We start from the raw sequence: 21,839 nt of genomic DNA, 5'->3' as shown, positions 1-21,839 counted from the left end.
GAACCACTGATGTAGAGAAATAATTGTGGACTGTGTTCTCTGTTAAATTTTTTTTTCTGATAGAATGACTCTTTGTTTTCACATCCAAACTTCAGAGAGAGTACATATTCCTAATTTACAACATTTTTCTACTAACATTTATTCAAGTAAATTTTAATTTATGTACCCAAAGTACAAGGCAGCATTTTAAACAAAATAGAGTGTGAGACAAGTCTGTATTTGAATTGTAAGTAGAATTGATAGATGATCAGAATCATATGGAGAAGTTTTGGAAAGAATGCTGTGTCAGTAAAGGGGAAGTGATCTGGGATGGTACTGACTCAGACTGCAGCCATGCACTGCAAAAAAAAAAAAAAAAAAAGCATCTGTTTGTTAGCGACCATTATGATTATTTGACAATCAAGGAATTACAGTATTTTAAGCATTTTTATAACCTGACATGTTAGTTTACTATTCACACATAGATATTTTACTGCCTTTTACTTGCATTTTTGGAAATTGGGTGGAAGTTTGGGTTGACTAATAGCATATGGTTCTTCCTTTAAAATGATGGGAAAGAACTGTCTTTGTGCAGAATACCTGATTTTTAGGAAAGAATAAGTGATATTAAGCAGGAGACAAAATTTCATCTGCCTTGGTTATTTCAAAAATGCATCTCATTTTATTATTTCAACTAGGCTATAGTTGTCAGCCTCAGCCCTTTGCCCCTGCTTGCCTTTCAAGCTTCTTAAAGATGGGTCCTCTAATATCAGTCTGCAGACTTAGACCAGAAGGCAGGAACTAGGCTATTCCATGGAGAGATGAAATGACAGGATCTCCATGGGACAGCTACAGTCTGGGTGATATTCTTTGGGTGGAAATGGCATTCCTCTTGCTTTCCACCTGCAGAAGACCACACTTAGCATTTGACAAGTACCACTTAACATGTGCCAATGCTACTTTAAATAAAATGAGATATTTACTCCTAAATTCCTCCTTCTGCATATACTATCACATCCATTTTAAAGAAGGGGAAACTGAGGTCCAGCATTACTGCTGGCAAGGGTTGAAGCCAAAATTTAAGCTTGGCCTTCCCCCTTTCGTTTTCCATGCAACAATCTAATGTGTATTTTTGTTTGTTTAGTTTAGTTGATTGGTTTGTTTGGGGTTTTTTTTGCTATTAACTACTGCAAATTTAGTGGCTCAAAACAACACACATTTATTATCTTATGATTTTCACGGAGCAGGAGTTGAGGCATGGCCTAGTTGGATGCCTCTGTTCGGGGTCTCACAGGGATGGCTACAATCAAGGTGTCAGACAGCCTGTATTTTCATTTAGAGGCTCAAGTGGGGAAAACCCACTTCCAAGCACAGTCAGGTATTGACAGAATTTATTTCCTTGTGCTTATATGACTCAGGGCCCTGAGTTTTGCCAGCTGAATGCCCTGTTCCTTGCTTTCTCAACATGACTGCTTACACCAGGCCAACCAGGAGAATCTTTCACCCCCTGTTGGTTAAGATGGGAGGAAGGACAGAAAGTTTGTGATAAGGATCTGAGTATGTGCGGCTTAGCCACTAATTTTGAGTTGCTTTTTGGGGAACCTGCAGTTTTATTCTAAAACATTGAGAGAACACAGAATTCTAGTATATATGTTCAATATCTGCAGTGTCTGCTTGGACTCGGTTGAAACTGTTCACTCCTTTTCTTGCCATGAATTTGTTCAACCTTTCTGCTAGTGGTTCTTGCTTAATTGGGTTCCCAAAGTGAATATGATAGTGAGGCAGAAGACGAAGTCAAAAATGACTCCCAAATTTCTGACTTTAGAAATTGAGTGGATGGCCATGCCATTTATGAAAGGCAACCAGGCTGGGGGAGTGGAGGGAAGTTGCAAATGAAATATGCATTGTCCTTACTGCACCTCATATTATTCCAGGGAATTCTGAATCTAGTCCAGATAATATTATTTGAAATATTATTCCAGATAATTCTAAATATAATTCTTCTGATATTCTGAAGAACCTTCCTGTTAACAGAAAAACAAACTAATAAGAAATAGGTCCTGGATTAAATATTTTATTGCATTGCTTGGCTTACAGAATGAGGAGGAATCTCAAGGCCCTTCACCCCTAGTATAAAATACTAATACACACGCACACACACGCACGTGGGAAAACATAAACAGGAGCTGAAAACCTCAGTGGAGACTAGTAAGTGAGGGTCCTCGCTTACAGACTAGTGGGGGTAGACATACAATTAATAAACAAAGAAAATACATAGTATGTCAGATGGTAGTAAGTGCGTTGAGGAAGAAATAAGCAAGTGAATGGGAGAGGGGCCCATAATTTTACGTTGGTTGGTGGGGGAAATTTCACTGCAATAAAGAGATTTGAAGAAAAACCTGAAAGAAGTGAGAAAGAAAGCAATGGAAGTAATTGCAGAAAAAGTACTCCACGTAGAGGGCCTGCCAGTGTAAATCTTCTAAAGAAAGAATATGTGACAGCAGAGGGCCCATGTGACTGGAGTAGATATAGTGTATGAAAAAAGTAGAAGAGCCGAAGATGACTCCAGGGTTTTTGGAAGATGATGTTTCAAAGGAAATTGACTATGGAGAAGTGAGGGATGGCTTAATAACCAGACAGGTCAAGGGGTCAGAAGTAACTTCTTCAAAAACATTTTTATTCAATTATAACGTAGAAGCAAGAGAACACAAGTCATATATGTATGATACCAGCACCAGATCGAGGAAAAGAATGTTTCTGCAAGCCCATAGACCCTCTGGGTTCCCTTCCAGTAAATACGTACCCCCCAAGGCTAACAGCTGTCCTGCTTCTAACACTATCTACTAGTTTAACTTGTGTTTAAAGTTTATACACATAGACTCATACAGTATGTACTCTTTTATACATGGCCCTTTTCTCCTTGAACATTATGTCTGTGGGACTTATCTATATGGCTGCATGTAATTATAGTCTGCCCACTTACATTACTGTTTAGTACTCCAGTGTATGAATATACCACGATTTTTATTTCTCTCTTTTATTGTTTATAGTCATTTGGATAGTTTCCTTTTGGAGGCAATTATGTGTATTACCTCTATGACCATTTTTGTACGTGTCATTTGGAAAACATATGTTTGCATTTCTGCTGCATCCTTCCCTTGGGATAGGACCCAAGGCCTAGACCCAGGGGACAATATTGGGCCCCTCTCTGTGGGATAGGTCATGTTGTTTATTCCAGTACAGTAATAAAGTGGATATTCTTTCTATATGGCTAATTTCTTATTTGGCCTAGAACTTAGATGGGGAAGAGCATTATGATAAATTATGATCTTTGAAGCCAGATATTTAAGAATAAAATCATTAAATGAGATAGAATATTGAGCCACATTCAGTTGACAGAAATTCACTTCATTCAATTGGGAGAGATGGAGCCATATATTTCTAAAGTACTTTTAATTTAAAAGTTCTTACAGTCCCTAATACCTAATGTTTAAGCATTGTAAGTGTGAAGGTAATACAGAAGTGGAGCCTGCGGAGCCACGTGACTCAGCCACATCACAGTAGCACAAGAGAGCACATTTTCTCCTTATTCATGGGTAGATGAATCACTTTCTGTTCAGTTTACCCACATGGGCTTTTGTGAGATTATTTTCAAGAGCAATGAAATTACACAGTGAGCAAGTGCCAAACAAAAGCTGTTTTCTGCAAGTTTCTTTCAGTGTCTAAAGTAGCTGAAATTTCAGGAAAGTCTAATCACACTTTGCCAGGAGCCCTGGATTTCTCCTTTTTCTTCTGAGGCGTTACTTCTGTCCATGACCTTAAAGAGCTTTTTGACACGTTGGATTTGACCTTGGCAAGGAAAATGCACTCTAGAAAAGAGAAAGTGTGTCACTGGTTATTAAACGCTGATTTTAGAGGCTTTCTTTGATCCATATTTAGAATGCATTCCCTCCACGTGTTGTACAGTAGTAGCCTTTCCAACTTTACCAAAATATATGATTGCATCAGTATTAATTTCAAACAAATTTCATTCTTCAATCTGCTAATCATGTTACCATTTACTAATAAGACCATAATTGAATCATTATTCTGTCCCTTTAAGTAATTTCCTTTAAAAAAAAAAATTACGGCTCTTAGAGGAAAGGCAAGGATTTTTAAATTGTAATGTCATGCCCGAAGAGGGAGTAAGGAAGAACACAGAAAAGCATAAACAGAACAGAGATTCCCTAGTAAGATACCATCACATTTAGCAAGGGGATGGGGCCATGGAAACTCTAGGGAGGCAGGTGGCTGTGTCCGTGACAAGAAGGAGGAGATCAAGCTTTCATTCTCAGCCCGTTAGTCTGTATCACTCATTCTCCATGTGATTTTATCCAAGCCTCAGTTCTTTCTTAAGGGCTTGGGACAGGTGGTTTCTTTCCTTTTTTTATCTTTATCTTTTTAAAAAAAATATTTTATGTATTCATTTGAGAGAGAGAAAGAGAGCACTGGTGGGGACGGGGGTCTCATGGGAGGGGCAGAGGGAGAGGGAGAAGCAGACTCCCTGCTGAGCAAGGAGCCCGATGCAGGGTTTGATCCCAGGACCCCGAGATCATGACCTAACTCAAAGGCAGCTGCTTAACCAACTGAGCAACCCAGCCATCACAGGGCAGGTGATTTCTAACTTCATATTAAGCAGGTCTCTAACTGGCTTGCTGGCCAGAAGGCACCCACTAATAATCTCAGATACCTGTGTCATCACGAAGGAGCCCACTCTCTCCTCAATATGAAAATCGCCTTCTACACGAATCTCATGACCACTAACTGATTTCTCTTTCTGACACTTTCTCGACCTGGATCATCACAGCTCAAATGTTGGGACCCAGCAGGTGTCATGTGATATGTCAGAGTACTCACCCCAGGGTTGTCGGAGTACACCTGTTTCCACCAAAGGATGGAGGCATATGCAGCCAGTAAGAGCTCCAGCACAGTGAAGACCAGCATCACCACCAGCACCCCCTGTGAATCAAGCCAGGGATGGTTGGTGCCTGACTGGAGAGAGCAGACTGGGGGCTGAGAGCTCTAGCAGTGGACAGAAGCAGGGAAATACATAGCAGCAGATAAAGGAAGTAAACCCTTCCTTTATCTCTAGTTATTTTTACTGTTATGATGTTTGTAATGTGGATTTGTTTTTATTTATCCAGGAACAGTCTCTGTTCATAGCTTCAAGCATCTGAAATCTAATGTCTTTTTTTAATTCTGAAATTTGGCCGGTTATTTCTTTTTGCATATTTCCTCTCTCCCTGGCTATCCTCCTGGAGCTCATGTTAGATGTGTGTTGACCCTTTTCGCTTCACTGTGTCCTCCCTGTCTGTTAACCTGTCGCTTGTATTTATCAGATTTCTATTGTAATGTGTTGTGCTCTGTGTGATTTAATCAGACCTTAAATTTCATCTCACTATTTATTTCTTTGGATATGTTGAATCTACTGTTTAACTGATACACTAAATTTTTAATTTCAAAGATTATAATTGGCATTTCTAATCATACTGTTTAGTTCTTTTTCAAATCTACTTGTTCTTTTTTCTTACTGTCATGTTCTTTAATTTTGGTTTTAATTCCTTTTTTATGCCTTTAATCATTTAAATATATTTTCATTATAGTCTTCTAAATTGGTATATAACCTCCAATTCTTGAGTAACTAACTTTCATATGTGTTCCATTTCCTGCTGTTCCCTATTTTTTCTTATGGTTCTCAAAACTTTTTTACTCTTAGATGATGTTAGTATATGGGTGGGTGGAGGGAATTTTTTAATATACAGGAGACCCATTGGTTGGGTTTATGGATGACTCCCTAGTGGAAGTTTTACATTTGATTCTGATAGAACCTCAGGAGTTCCACAGACCCAGGAAGTTTTAAAGTTAATCCTTGTATTTGAAGTTCCTATGTTTTATGTGTAATTTTGGATTTGGGTACAGTCCATTCCTTCCCGTGGCTTGGTGAGATGAATTCATCCTAGAAACCTTTATGGCAGAGTTTCTTAAACCTTCGTGGGATGTTGGGCAGAGTTTTCCTTGTCCTATTTTCATAAATAGGGTAAATACTAAGTCTCTGCTTCTAACATTTTCACAGAGCACTTAGTGTGGGCCTGAAGAACTTCAGATTTGTCATGGGCATTAAAATGCCATTATCTCAGCTTGTAACACCTGTGTTCCCGTCCAGACCTCTCTGGTTTTCTGGTCCCAGCTCTTGTTTGGTTACCTGGCTGCAGGATCCTTCTTAGCTCCTGGAACATAAGGGACCTTTCTTCCTCGATTTTTTTCCTTCTTTCCACCCTCCCTTCCTTCCTTCTTCCAACCTCAGATATGTATTTTAAATGTTGTGATGTGTTACTTTGCTCAGGTTATGTTTGTGTTAATAAAGAGTGGGCATTTGGGGTTGGTCCTGTTGCAACTTCTCTGATTTTGCAGGAAGTTCTCTGGTTGTCTGAAAGTAGGAGACAGTTTGATGTATTGAGAGTAGTTTTCATTGAGTTAAACCCTCAGTGTCCCGACAGGGAGGATGTCTCCCTCACCCTCACGGCTTTGCCTGATGTCTGCCCTGCACCAGGGTTATGCTGTCTCCTGGGCTTCCTTGCACTGATTTCTAACCAGATGCATTTCTGTGCCCTTGCACTTCCTCAAGCTCCAGGATCAAAGGGGTTGCTTTTGACAACCTCTGGGTCACATGGGCAGAAACTTGCACACATTTCAAGGGAATAAGAGATACTACATCTGTCTCCCTGGCTCCTGCTAGAGGAGTCATAAAGGACGAAATTTTTCTCCTTAAAAGGCCAAAGTGTATGGTTTTAAAACTATGAGCCTATATATATAGAGGATTGACTAAGCCAAGATTTTTACCATCAACAGGTGATGACCATCCAGCTTGGGGGAAATTTTGGCAAGAAAATGCTGCCCAGAGATGTTGGCATTTCTTCTAGGAGTGGAATCCATTGGTGGGCCATCTTCCATCCCCTTCTCCCTCTGCCAGCCCTGATGGGCTGAAGTATAATAATTATGTGTTTGGGCTTAAAGTCCAAGTTCTATAGCTAACTTAATGTGGCTACCTTAATCCCAAATCAAATAAAATTCAAATGAAAAGGGATACTTCTGCCTGCTTTGGGGGGGGGGAATGCCTGCTCAACAAAGAGAGCACCCTGAGAGCTAAACCTATTGAGAATGAAATCTTTTTTATGTAGGAAAGACTGCTGACTACCTCTTCTTTATCCATTCATCTGTGGATGGACTCTTAGGTTGCTTCCGTATCTTGGCTATTGTAAATAATGCTGCAGTAAACACAAGGGTGAATATATCGTTTCAAACTAGCATTTTTGTTTTCTTTGAGTCAATACCCAGTAGTGGAATTACTGGATCGTATGGTATTTCTATTTTTAATTTTTCCAGAGTGGCTGCACCAATTCCCATTCCTGCCAACAGTGCATGTTGTTCCCTTTTCTCCACATCCTCACCAACACTTGTTTCCTGTCTTTTTGATATTAGCCGTTCTGACAGGTGTGAGGGTGTATCTCATTGCGGTTTTGAATTGCATTTCCCTGATGATTAGTGATGTTGAACATCTTTTCATGTGTCTGTCAGCCATCTGTATGTCTTCTTTGGGAAAATATCTATTCATGTCTTCTGCCCATTTTTAAATTGGATTATTTGTTATTTCAGTGTTGAGTTGTGTAAGTTTTTATATATTTGGGATATTAACCCCTTATAGGATATGTCATTTGCAAATATCTTCTCCCATTTAGTAGGTTGCCTTTTCTTTTTGTTGATGTTTTCCTTTGCTGTGCAGAAGCTTTTTTATTTTGGGTGTCATCTCAGTAGTTTATTTTTGCATATTTCTCTTGCCAGAAGAGACCTCTCTTGAACCCACAGCCCTTCTTGATTTCCCATTTTGACTTGGCACAGTGCATCCCTAATATTTTGCAGTCTGCTGACAGGACTCTTTCAACCACAATTTTTTTTTTCTGTCTACTTCCAGGCATGCAGATCAGCAGGATACAGACTGCTGAAAAAGCAGAAATTATGCAAAGGAGAGAAACTGAGATTTCACATGACAGGATACTGAGTCTGAAGCTACTTACTGTTAGACTGACACTAGTCAGGAGACAGTTCTTGAATTCATATTCCGAATAATAGTACATCGAATAAGGCAGTGTGGCTAGATACTCCCTTTCTGAATCACACCCTCGAGAGGCAGTCTTCAGGGCTGCCAGGCCATCAGCAAGGAGGAAGAGGCCTGCTCCAGCAGTGAGAGAACTCACTGCACTTGAGGTCAGGCTGCTCATGGCCTGAAAAAGAAATTCTGCATTGGGCTCTCAAGGCAGAAGCAGTGTGTGATACTGTTATCCCTCCATCCCTTACACTACAGTGGTGCTTCCCTAAGTCTGTTTCCCCCGTAACCTGCATACTCCTGGGAGTACAGACTGTATTTTATTCATCTCTGTATCCCTCTTCACTGTCTAGTTTATCACCTGATACATTAACGAATGTTTGTTGAGTGCAAGAATGCATGAATAATTCCTCCTTCGGGATAGGTTGCTGGTTCCTTGGCTCCCTGCAGACAGGTAAAACTGCTCAAACCACTTCCAATATATTCCTTGGTTTCCTCAACAGCTTTGGAATATGGCCTTTGGTCCCTCCTAGACCAATCTATGTCTTTTCTTTCCATACAAGAGAAAACTGGAGAAGCTGGAAGGTATCTACCTATAGGTGGATCAGGCCTGAGAACCACATGCATCACACTTTCTCCTGGGTCATATTCTACATTTCAGGGTAAAGGGTTCTCACAGAATATGGTTCCTCTGCAAAGACACTGATGTGCTAGATTCTGTGCCAGGTTCCCAGCATATGCTCTTTTCTACTTGAACATCATTATAGGCTACTGTGGGTTGGGAGGATGGTTGCTCTGCCCCCTTCTCCCTGGACCTGGTAGCTATGTGGCTTCAAGTGCTGAGTTACCAAAGGGAGAGCAGATGGAATGGGCAGTGCCTTTGCCCAGAGCTGCCACGTGGGCAATGGAGCCCACATGTTGTCTTGTGTCCTTTGTTTGGAGCCCACATCGTGCCATGTCATCCGAAGTATTGTTTTTCCCTTTTAGGGTGTTCAGGACACTTGAGAAGCCGCCTGTGAGATACACATGTTTATCTTCCACATTTTATAAATGAGAAAACTGAAGGCCAGAGAAGGAAGGAACTTTTTCAAGCACACAGATGTGTCAGCAACAGAGCTGGGACAGAGTATAGATTTCCTGGTTCCAAGTCCAGAGCTCTGACTCCATCCAATGAGGTGAACATTTCAAAATTCTGTCCACTGGTTCTGGGGTTTAGATTCTAGCTTCAAGTATTGGGAACATATACCAGCCTCCTACACCATCTTATGTGCCCTCATCCATAGCTAACTACACTCTGAAACTTCTTGAGTCAGGATGTAGCTTTTCCCTAAGTCGTCTTCGTGAGTGTGTGGCAGGGGAAAGGAAAAGTTTGCTATGGAGAGGATCAAAGACCCCACCCACACTTTCCTGACAAAAGTCAGGAAAGTGGCTACAGTCTGATAATTCCTTGTTTCTGAGAGGGTGGAGGAGCTAACCACAGGATCTAAGCCCATACACCTGTGTCTCTGACTTTGCCACTTAGGGAAGTTGATTCATTATGAGACAGGTTTTTCCAGAAAAAGGATCTCTAGGTTCTAGCTGGGATGGTCATCTACCCTCTTCAGGGCCAAGAAAACAAACTCTAAAGACTTCATGGTATATTTAAAAATTTCTACTGCTTAAGCAAGTGAGGTAACTCTCCTCCAAGCTTGGAATATGATCCAGGAGTACACTGTGTAGAAGAGCACTGGTCTAGAAGGCAAGGAATTTTGTGTTTATACCGGTTCTGCGGAGACCAGCAGTGAGAACTTGGGTTCTTTCCCCTGCTCAGAGCCCTGTTTTCCTAAGTTGTGAATGGAAACTTTGAACTAGAGTAATTAACTCTTGAGTTCCCTTTATTCCAATGAGCTGAGATTTGATAGTTCTCATACTTACAAAAGGCTTAGTTGATTTTTTCCCAGAAATAATCGAGAGGGATCCAGTAATGGCAAACTGCTCAAAAAAGAGAGAAATAATCAGTTCAGTTGTCTTGTGGAAATGTGGCCACCATGTTACTATCAATCAATCAATCAATCAGTAATGTAAAACTTCTAGGGAGATAACACTGTAGGAATGGTGTAGGTCCATTTTAATAGAGTCCTGATTTCCACTCTCAGGATGCTTACGTTGACTTTGAAGAATGGGCAGATGGACAGAGGATCTGGATTTGTGTTAGCAAAAATCACTGTCAGCTGAGGTGGCCTGGAGAGGAGGTGTATGTGGAAGGAGGAGAGCAGTGCTGAATTACATGGTGGGAAGAAAGGAAGCTGAGAAAGACCAGTGACTTGAAGGGATAGGAATGCGGGAACAGCCAACAGAAGCACTTATGAAAGGGGCTCAGATGGCACAAGATAGCGAAACACGTGAGCTTCAAGTATTGGTGTAGGGGGCCTGAGTTAGACTGGGAGCTGAGGAAGGTGGGAAGTACAGGGACATATGTGAAGAGTCTTTCATCCTGAAGCACCAGAGGTCAGTATTTGAGCTCGGCGGTATTAAGGATCCAGCTGGTGGAGGGAGAATGTTCTGAGAAGCCGAAAGATTGGTGAAGCTTGTGGTTTTTAGGGATTGGGTAGTCACCGACAAAGAAGGTCCAGCATGACCTATTTCTACTTTTCGTAAGGGAATGTGGGAGCCACAACTACTGATCAGATAGGGATATAAGGACGAATTATGCTCTGGGGGCAGGAGCAGGGCTTCCTTGCAACACTGCATAATTTGTGTTCACACAAGGGCTATATCCATACAATGGTGGTGCCTTCGTAGAATTCATCTGCCCAGAATGTGTGCTTTTTTTCTTCTTTGTACAAGACACTACATGGAAAATAAGTGGCCCTTTGTGGGAGGCGTGACTAGGCCCTCGCTATCTCTAAAGAAAAGGATTGACTAGGCCCTTCTCCCTGAGTGATTAGATGGAAGGCATCAAAAAAGTTTTCCAAATTCTCAGAATTACTTCTGAACACAAACAAGTGCCCTCGCTTCCCATGAATTTTACTGTTGCCAGTTTAATTCTCTGCAAACCTGTGGCATCTACCAGTGGTGCTCATTCTATTTTAAAATAGATTTTTTCACTCTCTACCTGACAGGTGGATTATTCTTAATCTAGAGGAAAGCCAATGGCCTCATCAAAGGCCCAAAGAAGAATGTGAAAAATCTTCCATTTTTCCAAAGGTAGGCTGTGAGGCCAGGTAAGAAATGCTGTCCTGGTATGCCCACTGTATTACCCTCTTGCCTCCTGCCCCAACTAGACACTCCCTGGGATGCTGACACAGGAGGAGGGATTAAACCCATCTGCTGCTCTTCCTGATTGGAGAAACATCACAAGGGACAATGATAGAGGGAAAGTCAGAGGCCTTGACTGCCTTCTCCTCTCTTCCTACCTCTTGGGAGTCATGGAGTGACTTAGCACCTACTTAGCATTTAAAAAGCATATCCGCTCGTGGAGACCCCACTCTACTCACACATAGAGCTCCTACAAATGGGTACCCAGACATCAAAATGGTGGAAATTGTTGGCTTGAAGTGGGAAGAGTAGGGAGCAGAAACCAAAAGAGCCCCCAAACTTGAAATCAGCAGGCAGCACAGGATCTGGATAATCTACAAAAGACAAGAAGGAAAATTCTAGGAACACACTTTGAACAGATGAAAGTGATTATTTGAATGTACATTGTGTTTATAAAGAGTACAAATATAATTTGTCATATTAAAAAGGAAAAAAAGGGGCGCCTGGATGGTTCAATCGGTTAAGTGTCTGACTCTTGATTTCAACTCAGGTCATGATCTCAGGGTTGTGAGATCAAGCCCTGTGCTGGGCATGGAGCCTGCTTGAGATTCTCTCTCTCCCTCTCCTTCTGCTCCGTCCACTCTGCTCATGTGTGTTAAATCTGTCTCTCTCTCTCTCTCACAATAAATAAATTAATTAAATTTAATTTAAATTAAATTAATAGGAAAAAAAGGTGTTACAAGGAGCCAATAGTCATTCTCTAATAGAAAGTCATGTATAACCTCTTCTTTTCTGCTAGGATTATTAAACTAGCAAATCAGGGAATGATCAAACGTTATTTTAGCTTTATTTTGAAAAAGATAGTTGACAAATATTTTTTTTTCTAGGAAAAGCAAATGGAGAAATTTTTTTCTGGATGCTAGTTCAGCTAGATGGATGTAGAAAGCAAACTTACCAAGGAAGAGTTAATATAGTACTCAATTTCAATTGAAATAAAACAGAGCAGAAAGTCTCTAGTGCCATAATCCATCTTATCTTATTTATCATTGGATTTTAATAATAATTACTATTTTCGGGTCATTGGTGATAATAATGTCTATATTTGTTGAGCACTTTCTATACTCTAAAAAGATCAGAGTTGGTGGAGTATGGGATGCTTAAAATGTAGGTAATGGTGGCTTTATTGCTGTTAGTATTGATAAGGCCCAGGGTATGACTCATGGAATGTTTGCCTAAGGAAGGATGGGGAAGATACCTGGGGAGAAGAGGTCAAGGAAAGAGAGGATGCGATACTGGAGGAATCATAAACATGAATATTGAGACAGTTAAGGCTTATGATAGGACCTCTCTTGGAAGGAGTGACAGTGATTGAGGACAGTATCTCAAAAGGAAAAGGCAAATTACCCAGGAGAGTAAAAAAAGTGGCAATGACCTGGAGTCCTCCTGTATAGCAGGAGGACTTTGAGACTAGGTCTCTGTTTCTTTTTTTTCTTTTAACTGTATAGTCCACCTATTATCCTAAGTGTGTAAAATAATGGCCAAGACGTTGAAGGTGCTCAGAAATGGCAGCTGAATGCCTGAATGAATAAACGTGTTTACAGTATCTCTTGATTGCGGAAGGACACAGTGAAAAGTGTTTGTGATTCTAGGCCGCATGTAGGCTAGATTGTAGGGAGCAGGGCAAGTCTGCTCGGAACCTGTTGTTTGGAAGAAGTAAATTAAGGAGTGAGTATTGGTAAATGATAGCAGAATGACAAACAATTGGTCTTATTTTCAAGCAACATGTTCATCAAATGATTTTTCTAAGGATGATCACTTTTCAGGTTTGCCAGTACGTTATTAATGTTATTTTCTAAAACATTGATTATTTTTACATTTTTAAACTAAACTCTGTCTTCTGAAATTTTAATTCTCCTATCAGTTCTCAATTATTCCTAATACTAGAGTTACCTAATAGAACCTTTTGAAGTTCATGACTGATTAAATTGCTTGAGATAATTAATTTCTTCCCGTGCTCATAATATAGATAACTTTTTAAAAATATCTTTTTTGGGGGTAGAAGACTGAATTAAGATTTTTCAAATACATAAAAAGGATCATTAAGTTGTTTTTTTTTTTTTTAAGTGGGAGTGAATTACTTAGTTGGATGATGAGATACTAAAGTAGGAGCTTTTGGAGATTGAGAGGAGAAGATTGATCTAGAAGTGTCCGTGAGAAGCAAAGAAGAGACTGCCTTCACTTCCAGGCCCAGAAGTGAGGGTCGCAGTGGAAACAGTGCCCTTGGGAGCTAGGTTTCTGTTTGCACAATAGATGTGGAGGCCTTTGAGAAACAAATTGGGGAATGAAGAGGATTATGCTGTTAACTGACCCTGAATTCCAGAGGCCACAACTAGGCAGGTTTCCGAAGCTGGAAATGAATAGGAGTCAGGTCTTAAAAGGGGATATTCAGAGCAGGTAGGAATTAAAGTCCTGGATATGAAGGATGATGAACCGGGAACATGTGGATGTCTTATAGTTAGGCGAACAGGGAGAAAATCTATAGTGAGGTTAGTCCAAACTGTCTCATCTCAAAATGGTTAAGAAATGAGCTCAAAACAGAAAGATCTAATTTAATCCCATTGAGTAAAATCATGTGGTTAAATCCAAAATCTACTATATTAAAGACAAATTGCAAGAGACTTTCTTATATAGATTTCAAGTAGAGACCTAGTGGTTTTAGTTTACAGAAAGGCCTGAGTTGGATAGAGTCTTCCCATAAAGCCCCATTTCAGGTCCCGGTTAACCCGGAGTCAGATGGGAAAAAAAATGAAAGACTGTCCAAGATCCACTGTAGATCTGTAGTCTGAAGGCATTCACCACATTCTCCCCATGTTCGCCTTACAATGACATCAACTTACTCCAAGGACTGTAGCTTCTTCCTGCAGACTGTTCTCTGGGTTATCTTCCTTTTGGTCACTGTGTTTAGGTTTTTCCCTTTTGAGGACGAAAATGTCATTTGGAGTAAAGGATTCAAAGTCTCCCTTGGTCTTGGGCTGTGATAGCATGATGCTGACGATGCTAGAAGAGGCAGTGAACTCAGTTAGGACCCGAGGTTCAACCTGAAGATGTGAAACCATTTAAGATTTTTCTCCATTGTCCAAGGGGTGACCTGTCCTTCAGGAACAAAACTGAATGTGGGGAGCAGTGGAAGTGTTGGAAGGCCAGCATGCTTGACACAGTCCATCCATTGTGGACAGGAAGCATATCGTGGGGAGAAAACTATAAACATTTTGAGGAGTCCCACAGTGGAGAGGTAAACAATTCATATAGAACTTGCCTTGCAGCCTTGAGCGCATCCACCTCATTGTCCTTCCAACCAGCCCTGCTTCCAGCCTCTCTGTCCTGCCCACGTGTCTGTGCTTTAGCTGTGCTGCATTTCCACGCCACAGATCCTGATTTTGTACTTCTGTGCTGCACCCATACTGCTCAGTGTTCCATCATAGCTTGTTTTCTTTCCACTCAGATGTTGATTAATCCTAGTCCACATCTCTTGTATAGCTCCTGTCCCACAAGGAATGACCCTCTTGCCCATAGTAGCTCAATGATTGTTAATACGAACATTTATTTAACTCCTGCTAAATTCCAGGCACTAGACCATAGTAGCTCTAATCTTTATAACAGCTTAGGTGTTATTAACTCCACTTTATGCATTAGAAACTCAGGACTAATAAGTTCAAGTGATTTTCATTATATGAAATACACAAAGTGCTTAGTCTGGCACATTGGGAGTGTTTAATACCTGGTAGCAAATATCATTATTATTATCCTGTATTTGCATAACAGTCTGAACCAAGTCAATCTGGCTCAGAAGCTTGTGATAGTTTCCTCAACACCACATTAATTTTCCTCATCTTCTCTTCTTTCCTAACATTGGCAGTTCCAGTGTAGACTCAAGGCGCATGTCGTCTGCTGCCCACCAGCTCAGCAGTGCTGCTGAGACTCTGTGGAATGAGCAGCAGAGTCCAGCCACTGGGATGCTCCCTGGATCTGTTCTCAGCACAACATTCTCCCCCTTGAAGGCCATAGATTGGATAAAAGTTTGTGATAATCTGATGGTGCCACCATTCTGTTCCCTGATCCTTCTCCTCAATGTCTAAGTTCTCTTGGAGGGAGTGCATAACATATAAAGATTGGAACTGGCATCTACAATCTCATTACTAGTGAGGAAGATGGGAAAGGACAGTGAGCTGGAAGTCAATGCCTCAGCATCATTTTGCATATCTGAGCATATGTCTTGGAGTCCAATCCTATGCTTATATTCTACACCCACCAGTTATTTCTAAACTTACCATAAGCAGGTTGTTTTAGCCACTTCATAGGTTCATAGTGAGGGAGAGATGAGATGATGCATGTAATGGTTTCAACATAGAGCAAGTGCACATGATATACTCTCAGGACATATCAGTTATATCTAAAACCCATCGGAATTCCAGCTCTGATATTTATTAGCTGGCCACAGGCAGGTTATTTCCCCTCTTTTATCCTGTTTCATTAAATATAAAACAGGGATAATAATGCTATCATGAAGGACTCTTGTGAGGATTTGAATGAGGTGATTTAGATGAGTGCCTTTTGTTGTGTCCCTGTGATCTTTATCAGGTGCTCCATACTCAATAAAAGATTGGTGACTTCTACCCCATTTCTACTCCTAGATCCATGCCCTGGTCGTTTCTCATGCTCTCTGGGCATCAAACGCCTTTGAAAAGTTTTTAAAAATATCGTTCTCCTTGTCTAAGGAGTTAATTTTCTTTTTTTGGGATTTTGGAATCTGAACGGCAGTATGGTTAAGGTAACATAAACAAGGAGGGGATCAGTGTTGACACTGAATCCTTTGCAGTAGAGCTGGGGCAAAGAGGCCATGGGTGAGCATTCTAGCACATCTTTAAAACCAGAGCAGTAGAAAAATCATCAGGTTTGGAAAGATTCTGGGTTTCAAAATCAAACAGTAGTTCCTGATAAAATGATAATAATTGCTAACATTTACCCAGCACCCACTGTGAGTCTGGCACTCTGGTAAGAGCTTTGTGTAGAGTCTCTTTTAGTCTACACAGCAACTCTCAGAGATAGGTGCTATTGTTACTTGAATTCTACAGGTAAGAAAATAAGGCTTAGATTTTCCTCTGTGGTCGGGAAGAAGACAGGAATGTCTACTCTGACCACTGTTATTTAACATAGTACTGGAGGTCCCTACCACAGCAATCAGACAACAAAAAGAAATAAAAGGCATCCAAATCAGCAAGGAAGAAGTCTAACTTTCACTATTTGCAGATGACATGATACTATATATAGAAAACCTGAAAGACTCCACCAAAAAATTGCTAGAACTGATAAATGAATTCAGTAAAGTTGCAGGATACAAAATCAATGTACAGAAATTTGTTGCATTTCTATATACCAAAAATGAAGCAGCAGAAAGAGAAATCAAGGAATCTGCCCCATTTATAATTGCACCAAAACCCATAAGATACTTAGGAATAAACCTAACCAAAGAGGTAAAAGAGCTGTACTCTGAAAACTATAAAACACTGATGAAAGAAATTGAAGATGACACAAAGAAATGGAAACACAGCCCATGCTCGTGAATTGGAAGAACAAATATTGTTAAAATGTCTATATTACCCAAAGCAGTTTACACATCGATGGCAATCCCTACAAAATACCAACAGCATCTTTCACAGAGCTAGAACAAATAATCCTAAAATTTATATGGAACCACAAAATACCCCAGATAGCCAAAGCAATCTTGAAAAAGAAAAGCAAAGCTGGAGGCATCACAATTCTGGACTTCAAGTTCTATTACAAAGCTATAATGATCAAGACATTATGGTACTGGGCACAGAAATAGACACATAGATCAATAGAACAGAATAGAAAACCCAGAAATGAACCCACAACTATAGGGTCAACTAATCTTCAACAAAGCAGGAAAGAATATCCAATGGAAAAAAGACAAAGGATACAAAAATACTAATTCAAAGGGATACACGTACCCCAATGTTTATAGCAGCATTATCTTCAATAGCCAAATTATGGAAAGAGTCCAAATGTCCATCAACTGATGAATGGATAAAAAAGGTGTGGTACACACACACACGCACACACACAGACATGTTATGCAATGGAATATTACTCAGTTATCAAAAAGAATGAAATCTTGCCATTCACAACAATGTGGATGGATCTAGAAAGTATTATGCTAAGCAAAAGAAGTCAGTAAGAGAAAGACAAATACCATACGATCTCACTCATATGTGGAATTTAAGAAACAAAACAAACAAACATGGGGAAAAGAGAGAGGAAAACCAAGAAACAGACTCTTGACTATAGAGAACAAATTCATGGTTACCAGAGGGGAGGTGGGGGAGATGGGTTTAACAGGTGATGGGGATTAAGGAGGGCATTTGTGAAGAGCACCCGGTGTTGTATGGAGGTGTTGAATCACTCAATTATACACCTGAACATAATATTACACTGAATGTTAACTGGAATTTTAATTAAAGAAAAGAAAATGAGGCTTAGAAAGGGTAAATGGTTTGCGTAAGATTGTATATATAGCATATAATGGAGCAAGATTTGAACCCAGGCAATGTAATGCCTGGGCTCTTCTATATCCCTGGTAGGTATGGGCCTGCCCATCTAGCCGCGCATAATCCTCAGCCCTTCTGTCTTCCCTCCCTCATAGCTGAAGTCCATTGGCTACTACTCTCCAGCTCCGCATTCACTCACAGGAGTATTTCTTTTTTTTTTTTAATTAATTAATTAGCATATAATGTATTATTGGTTTCAGAGGTACAGGCCTGTGATTCATCAGTCTTATATAATACTTAGTGCTCATTATATCACATGCCCCCCTTAATGTCCATCACGCAGTTACCCCATCCCTCCACCCCCTCCCCTCCAGCAATCCTGTTTGTTTCCTGTGATTAAGAGTCTCTCATGGTTTGTTTCCCTCTCTGGTTTCGTCTTGTTTAATTTTTTCCTCTCTTTCCCTATGGTCCTCCCTCTGTTTTGTTTTCTTATCCCACATATCAGTGAGATCATATGATAATTTTCTTTCTCTGATTGACTTATTTTGCTTAACATAATACCCTCCAGTTCCACCCACATCATTGCAAATGACAAGATTTCAATTTTTGATGTATGTGTAATATTCATATATATATATCTATCTCACGTGTGTGTGTATATATATGTGTGTGTGTGTATATATATATATATACATCTTTATCCATTTCTTTATCCATTCATCTATTGATGGACATCTGGGCTGTTTCCATAGTTTGGCTATTGTGGACATTGCTGCTGTAAACACTGGGGTGCAGGTGCACCTTCAGATCACTACATTTGTATCTTTGGGGTAAATACCCAAGTGCAATTGCTGGGTCATAAGGTAGCTCTATTTTCAACTTTTTTAGGAACCTCCATACTGTTTTCCAGAGTAGCTGTACCAGCTTGCTTTCCCACCAACAGTGTAGAAGGGTTCTCCTTTCTCTGCATCCTTGCCAACATCTGTCATTTCCTGACTTCTTAATTTTAGCCATCTGACTGATGAGGTGGTATTTCATTTTGGTTTTGATTTGTATTTCCCCGAAGCCAAGTGGTGTTGAGTATTTTTTCACGTGTCTGTTGGCCATTTGTATGTCTTCTTTGGAGAAATGTCTGTTCATGTCTACTGCCCATTTCTTGATTGGGTTATTTGTTCTTTGGGTGTTGAGTTTGATAAGTTCTTTATAGATTTTGGATACTAGCCATAGGAGCATTTCTGACCTTGGACATTTGTTCCCATATTCCTGGTAAAAGTAAATTGGCTTCTGATGAGCTCCTGTGTTTTACCAGCCCAAATGTGCTAAGTAGATTCCTTCCTCTTTCTAGTCTTAATCCCGTCTTTTGGGGTTCATCCACATTGTCACAAAGTGCAGGATTTCCTCCTTTGTAAGGCTGACTATGAGGACACTGTGCTGGTCAACTAGCTGGTCACAGAAGGACAGATACTGAGTGACTGAACTTATATGAGGTATCTAAAGTAGATTCACAGAGGCAAAGACTGGAATGGTGGTTGCCAGGCGCTGGGGAAGGAAGAAATGGGGAGTTGCTATACGATGTGTATAAAATTTCAGTTGTGTCCGGTAACTTCTAGAGATCTGCTGCACAGCGTTGGGCCTATAGGTAGACCTACTGTATTGCACATTTAAAAATTTGTTAGAGAGTAGATCTCATGTTAAGTGTTGTTACCACAATAAAAATTTAAAAAATAAAATCCCAATTTAAGGATTTAAAAACAAAAGTCTCTAGTTCTGGATCCTTTCCTATAGGATTTCTATAGGATTCCTTCCTATATTTTTCAGTCTTCATACCCAAGGACTACAGGATATACTTGATTCTAGTCCTGACACTAGGACCTGGAAGCCTCCTTGGTACACTTACCATACTCTGGATGCCATGTACATGTATTTTCTTTAATTATTTATTAATTGTTCTGTTTAAAAAAGTATATAACCTAGCAAATACAATGAAAAAGGAAATACATTTTGAAGAAGAAAATGAAATTCCTTAAATCCTGACTTCTACGCAATAACTAGCGTTTCATACATATCCTTTGCATTCTTGCATTTTCTTCCTCTTTCTTTTTATGTGTTTACACACATTCATCGTTCTACATAAACAGAATCATTCTATTCAGGTCTGTTAGAAATCTTTTTGCACTCAGCATTATTCTGTGGACATCTCTGACACTAAGGAATGTAGGTAATAAAAATCCTAAATTTAAAAGCCTAATGGTACATTCTGACACATGATACAGTGTGGATGAACCTTGAAGACAAAATGCTAAGTGAAATAAGCCAGTCATAGAAGGACAAGTATTGTACAATGGCACTTCTGGGAGGCAGCCAGAGTACTCAAGTTCGTCAAGACAGAAAATAGAATGATGGGTACCATGGCTGCAGGGGAGGGAAATGTGGAGTTAGTGCTTAATGGGCATGGAGTTTCAGTCTGGGAAGATGAAAAAGTTCTGGAGTTCGGTTGTAGGGATGGTTGCACAAGAATAAGGATGTACTAAATACCACTGAATGATACACTTAAAAATGGTTAAAATGCTAAATCTTGTGTTATATATATATATTTTACCACAGTGGAAAAGCCAGTGTATCCAAATGAATAGATGTTTCAAGATTCATTTAATCAGTGAAGGTTATTTAGATCGTTTCTTTCTCTTCCTCCCCCCCCCTTTACCATTATGAACAACACTATAGTGAACATCTTTGCACTCTGTTGTGCCTCACCTATTCAATTATCTCCTTAGAGTAACATTTAGAAGTGGATTTATGGAGTTTAAGGCTATGATACATGTATTGCTACCTTTTAGGGTTATATAGAGCCAACATTCTTTATGGTTTCGCAGGTCTGTAGACTGATGCCATCATCCCCAGACTTCACAGTCTTAGAGGGATGCTTGGTCCCTCCACATTCATCAAATGGAGGCAAACTTAGGGCGGCCTACAACCTTTCCAGACAGTTCTTAAACCTCCACTTTGGAGACAAATCATAGCTTAGAAGAGAACTGCTTCGCATGCAGCAGTTTTATCTATGACAGAAATAGAATGGAACCTTGGGGTCCTAATGCAGGATCCAGTCTAATAGTGCAGTATTTTCTGAGAGCACATTCTGTGTAAGACTGAGTGACATACCAATAAATGCAGAGAATTGTAAAAAATCGTCACCTCAAGTCTTGAAGGAAACCTAAGGATTGTTTCACCCAATTCTTTCGTTTGGAAAGTGGTAAACTAATGATCAGAGCAGGAAATTAACTCACCAGTCATGCAGGTACTCAGAAGACAGACAGAATAAGAATCTGATTCCTGGCTCTCTATTCCAAGGACAGTCATCTCCCCACAAAATTCAGGATCTGAACCAAGGTACCCACCTGTTCTTGTAGCCCAGTCCTGTAAGCGATGGCTGGTGGGCTAGCTCTCTGCTAGGGAACTCTCAGCCAGAACTTCCTACTGGCTGTTCCTGCCAGAATGATCTTGCTCCTCTGCTCTCCAGCCTCTGAGACTTCCTGCCCCTTTCTCAGAGCAGAAGTTATGATTACACAAGATATGAGCTTCGCTGTACTTACTATCAATGCATGAAAAGTACCTCTGCTTTCTTTTTCTAAATTTCAAGGACTGGAAACGGACACAAAATACAAGTAACACATAAGAATAAATAGCTTGTGAACACTGGTAACTTGCATGATCCGAGTTAGAATTCATTTCCCCCATTCGTATAGGTAAGTCAACTAGTTTATCTTAGCCTGAGTTTTCTGTCTACTAAATAGGGATGGGTAATAATGAGTTCACTGTTGGCTGTTGGGAGGACTAAAGAGAAAGGATGCAAAGAGCTTACAAAAATCAGGTACTCAGTTACTAGTGATAACAATTATGTTCGTTTTGGATTTCGGAGA

At 40.2% G+C, this 21,839-nt stretch overlaps 1 protein-coding gene across 1 annotated transcript; it reads right to left on the bottom strand.

Annotated features, from left to right (window-relative positions):
* Nucleotides 1–2,656: 2,656 nt before the first annotated feature.
* MS4A7 (membrane spanning 4-domains A7) lies at nucleotides 2,657–21,447 on the bottom strand. Its single transcript, XM_045787101.2, has 7 exons — nucleotides 21,318–21,447; nucleotides 14,254–14,413; nucleotides 11,596–11,730; nucleotides 10,034–10,090; nucleotides 8,091–8,297; nucleotides 4,876–4,977; nucleotides 2,657–3,848 (listed from the first exon to the last, which is right to left on the bottom strand). The coding sequence occupies exons 2-7, from the start codon at nucleotides 14,398–14,400 to the stop codon at nucleotides 3,798–3,800; spliced, it is 699 nt and encodes a 232-aa protein (XP_045643057.1). The 5' UTR covers nucleotides 14,401–14,413; nucleotides 21,318–21,447; the 3' UTR covers nucleotides 2,657–3,797.
* Between the last annotated feature and the right edge of the window lie 392 nt (nucleotides 21,448–21,839).

This window comes from Ursus americanus, chromosome 24, assembly GCF_024610735.1.
Source record: "Ursus americanus isolate L20-20 chromosome 24, mUrsAme1.1.p, whole genome shotgun sequence".
NCBI lineage: Eukaryota > Metazoa > Chordata > Mammalia > Carnivora > Ursidae > Ursus > Ursus americanus.
The sequence above is the reverse complement of the archived record's forward strand: the minus strand, read 5'-3'. Positions and strand labels throughout refer to the sequence as shown.

What these genes read in the sequence shown, in the direction of transcription:
- MS4A7 (XM_045787101.2), bottom strand. Translation starts at nt 14,400, where the DNA reads ATGCTATCACAGCCCAAGACCAAGGGAGACTTTGAATCCTTTACTCCA. An exon ending in AAGAAGCTACAGTCCTTGGA is followed by an intron (nt 11,731 to 14,253) that starts GTAAGTTGATGT and finishes TGTCTTTTGTAG; the next exon opens with ATTATCCAGATCCTGTGCTG. An exon ending in TGTACTCCGACAACCCTGGG is followed by an intron (nt 3,849 to 4,875) that starts GTGAGTACTCTG and finishes TCTCTTTTCTAG; the next exon opens with AGTGCATTTTCCTTGCCAAG.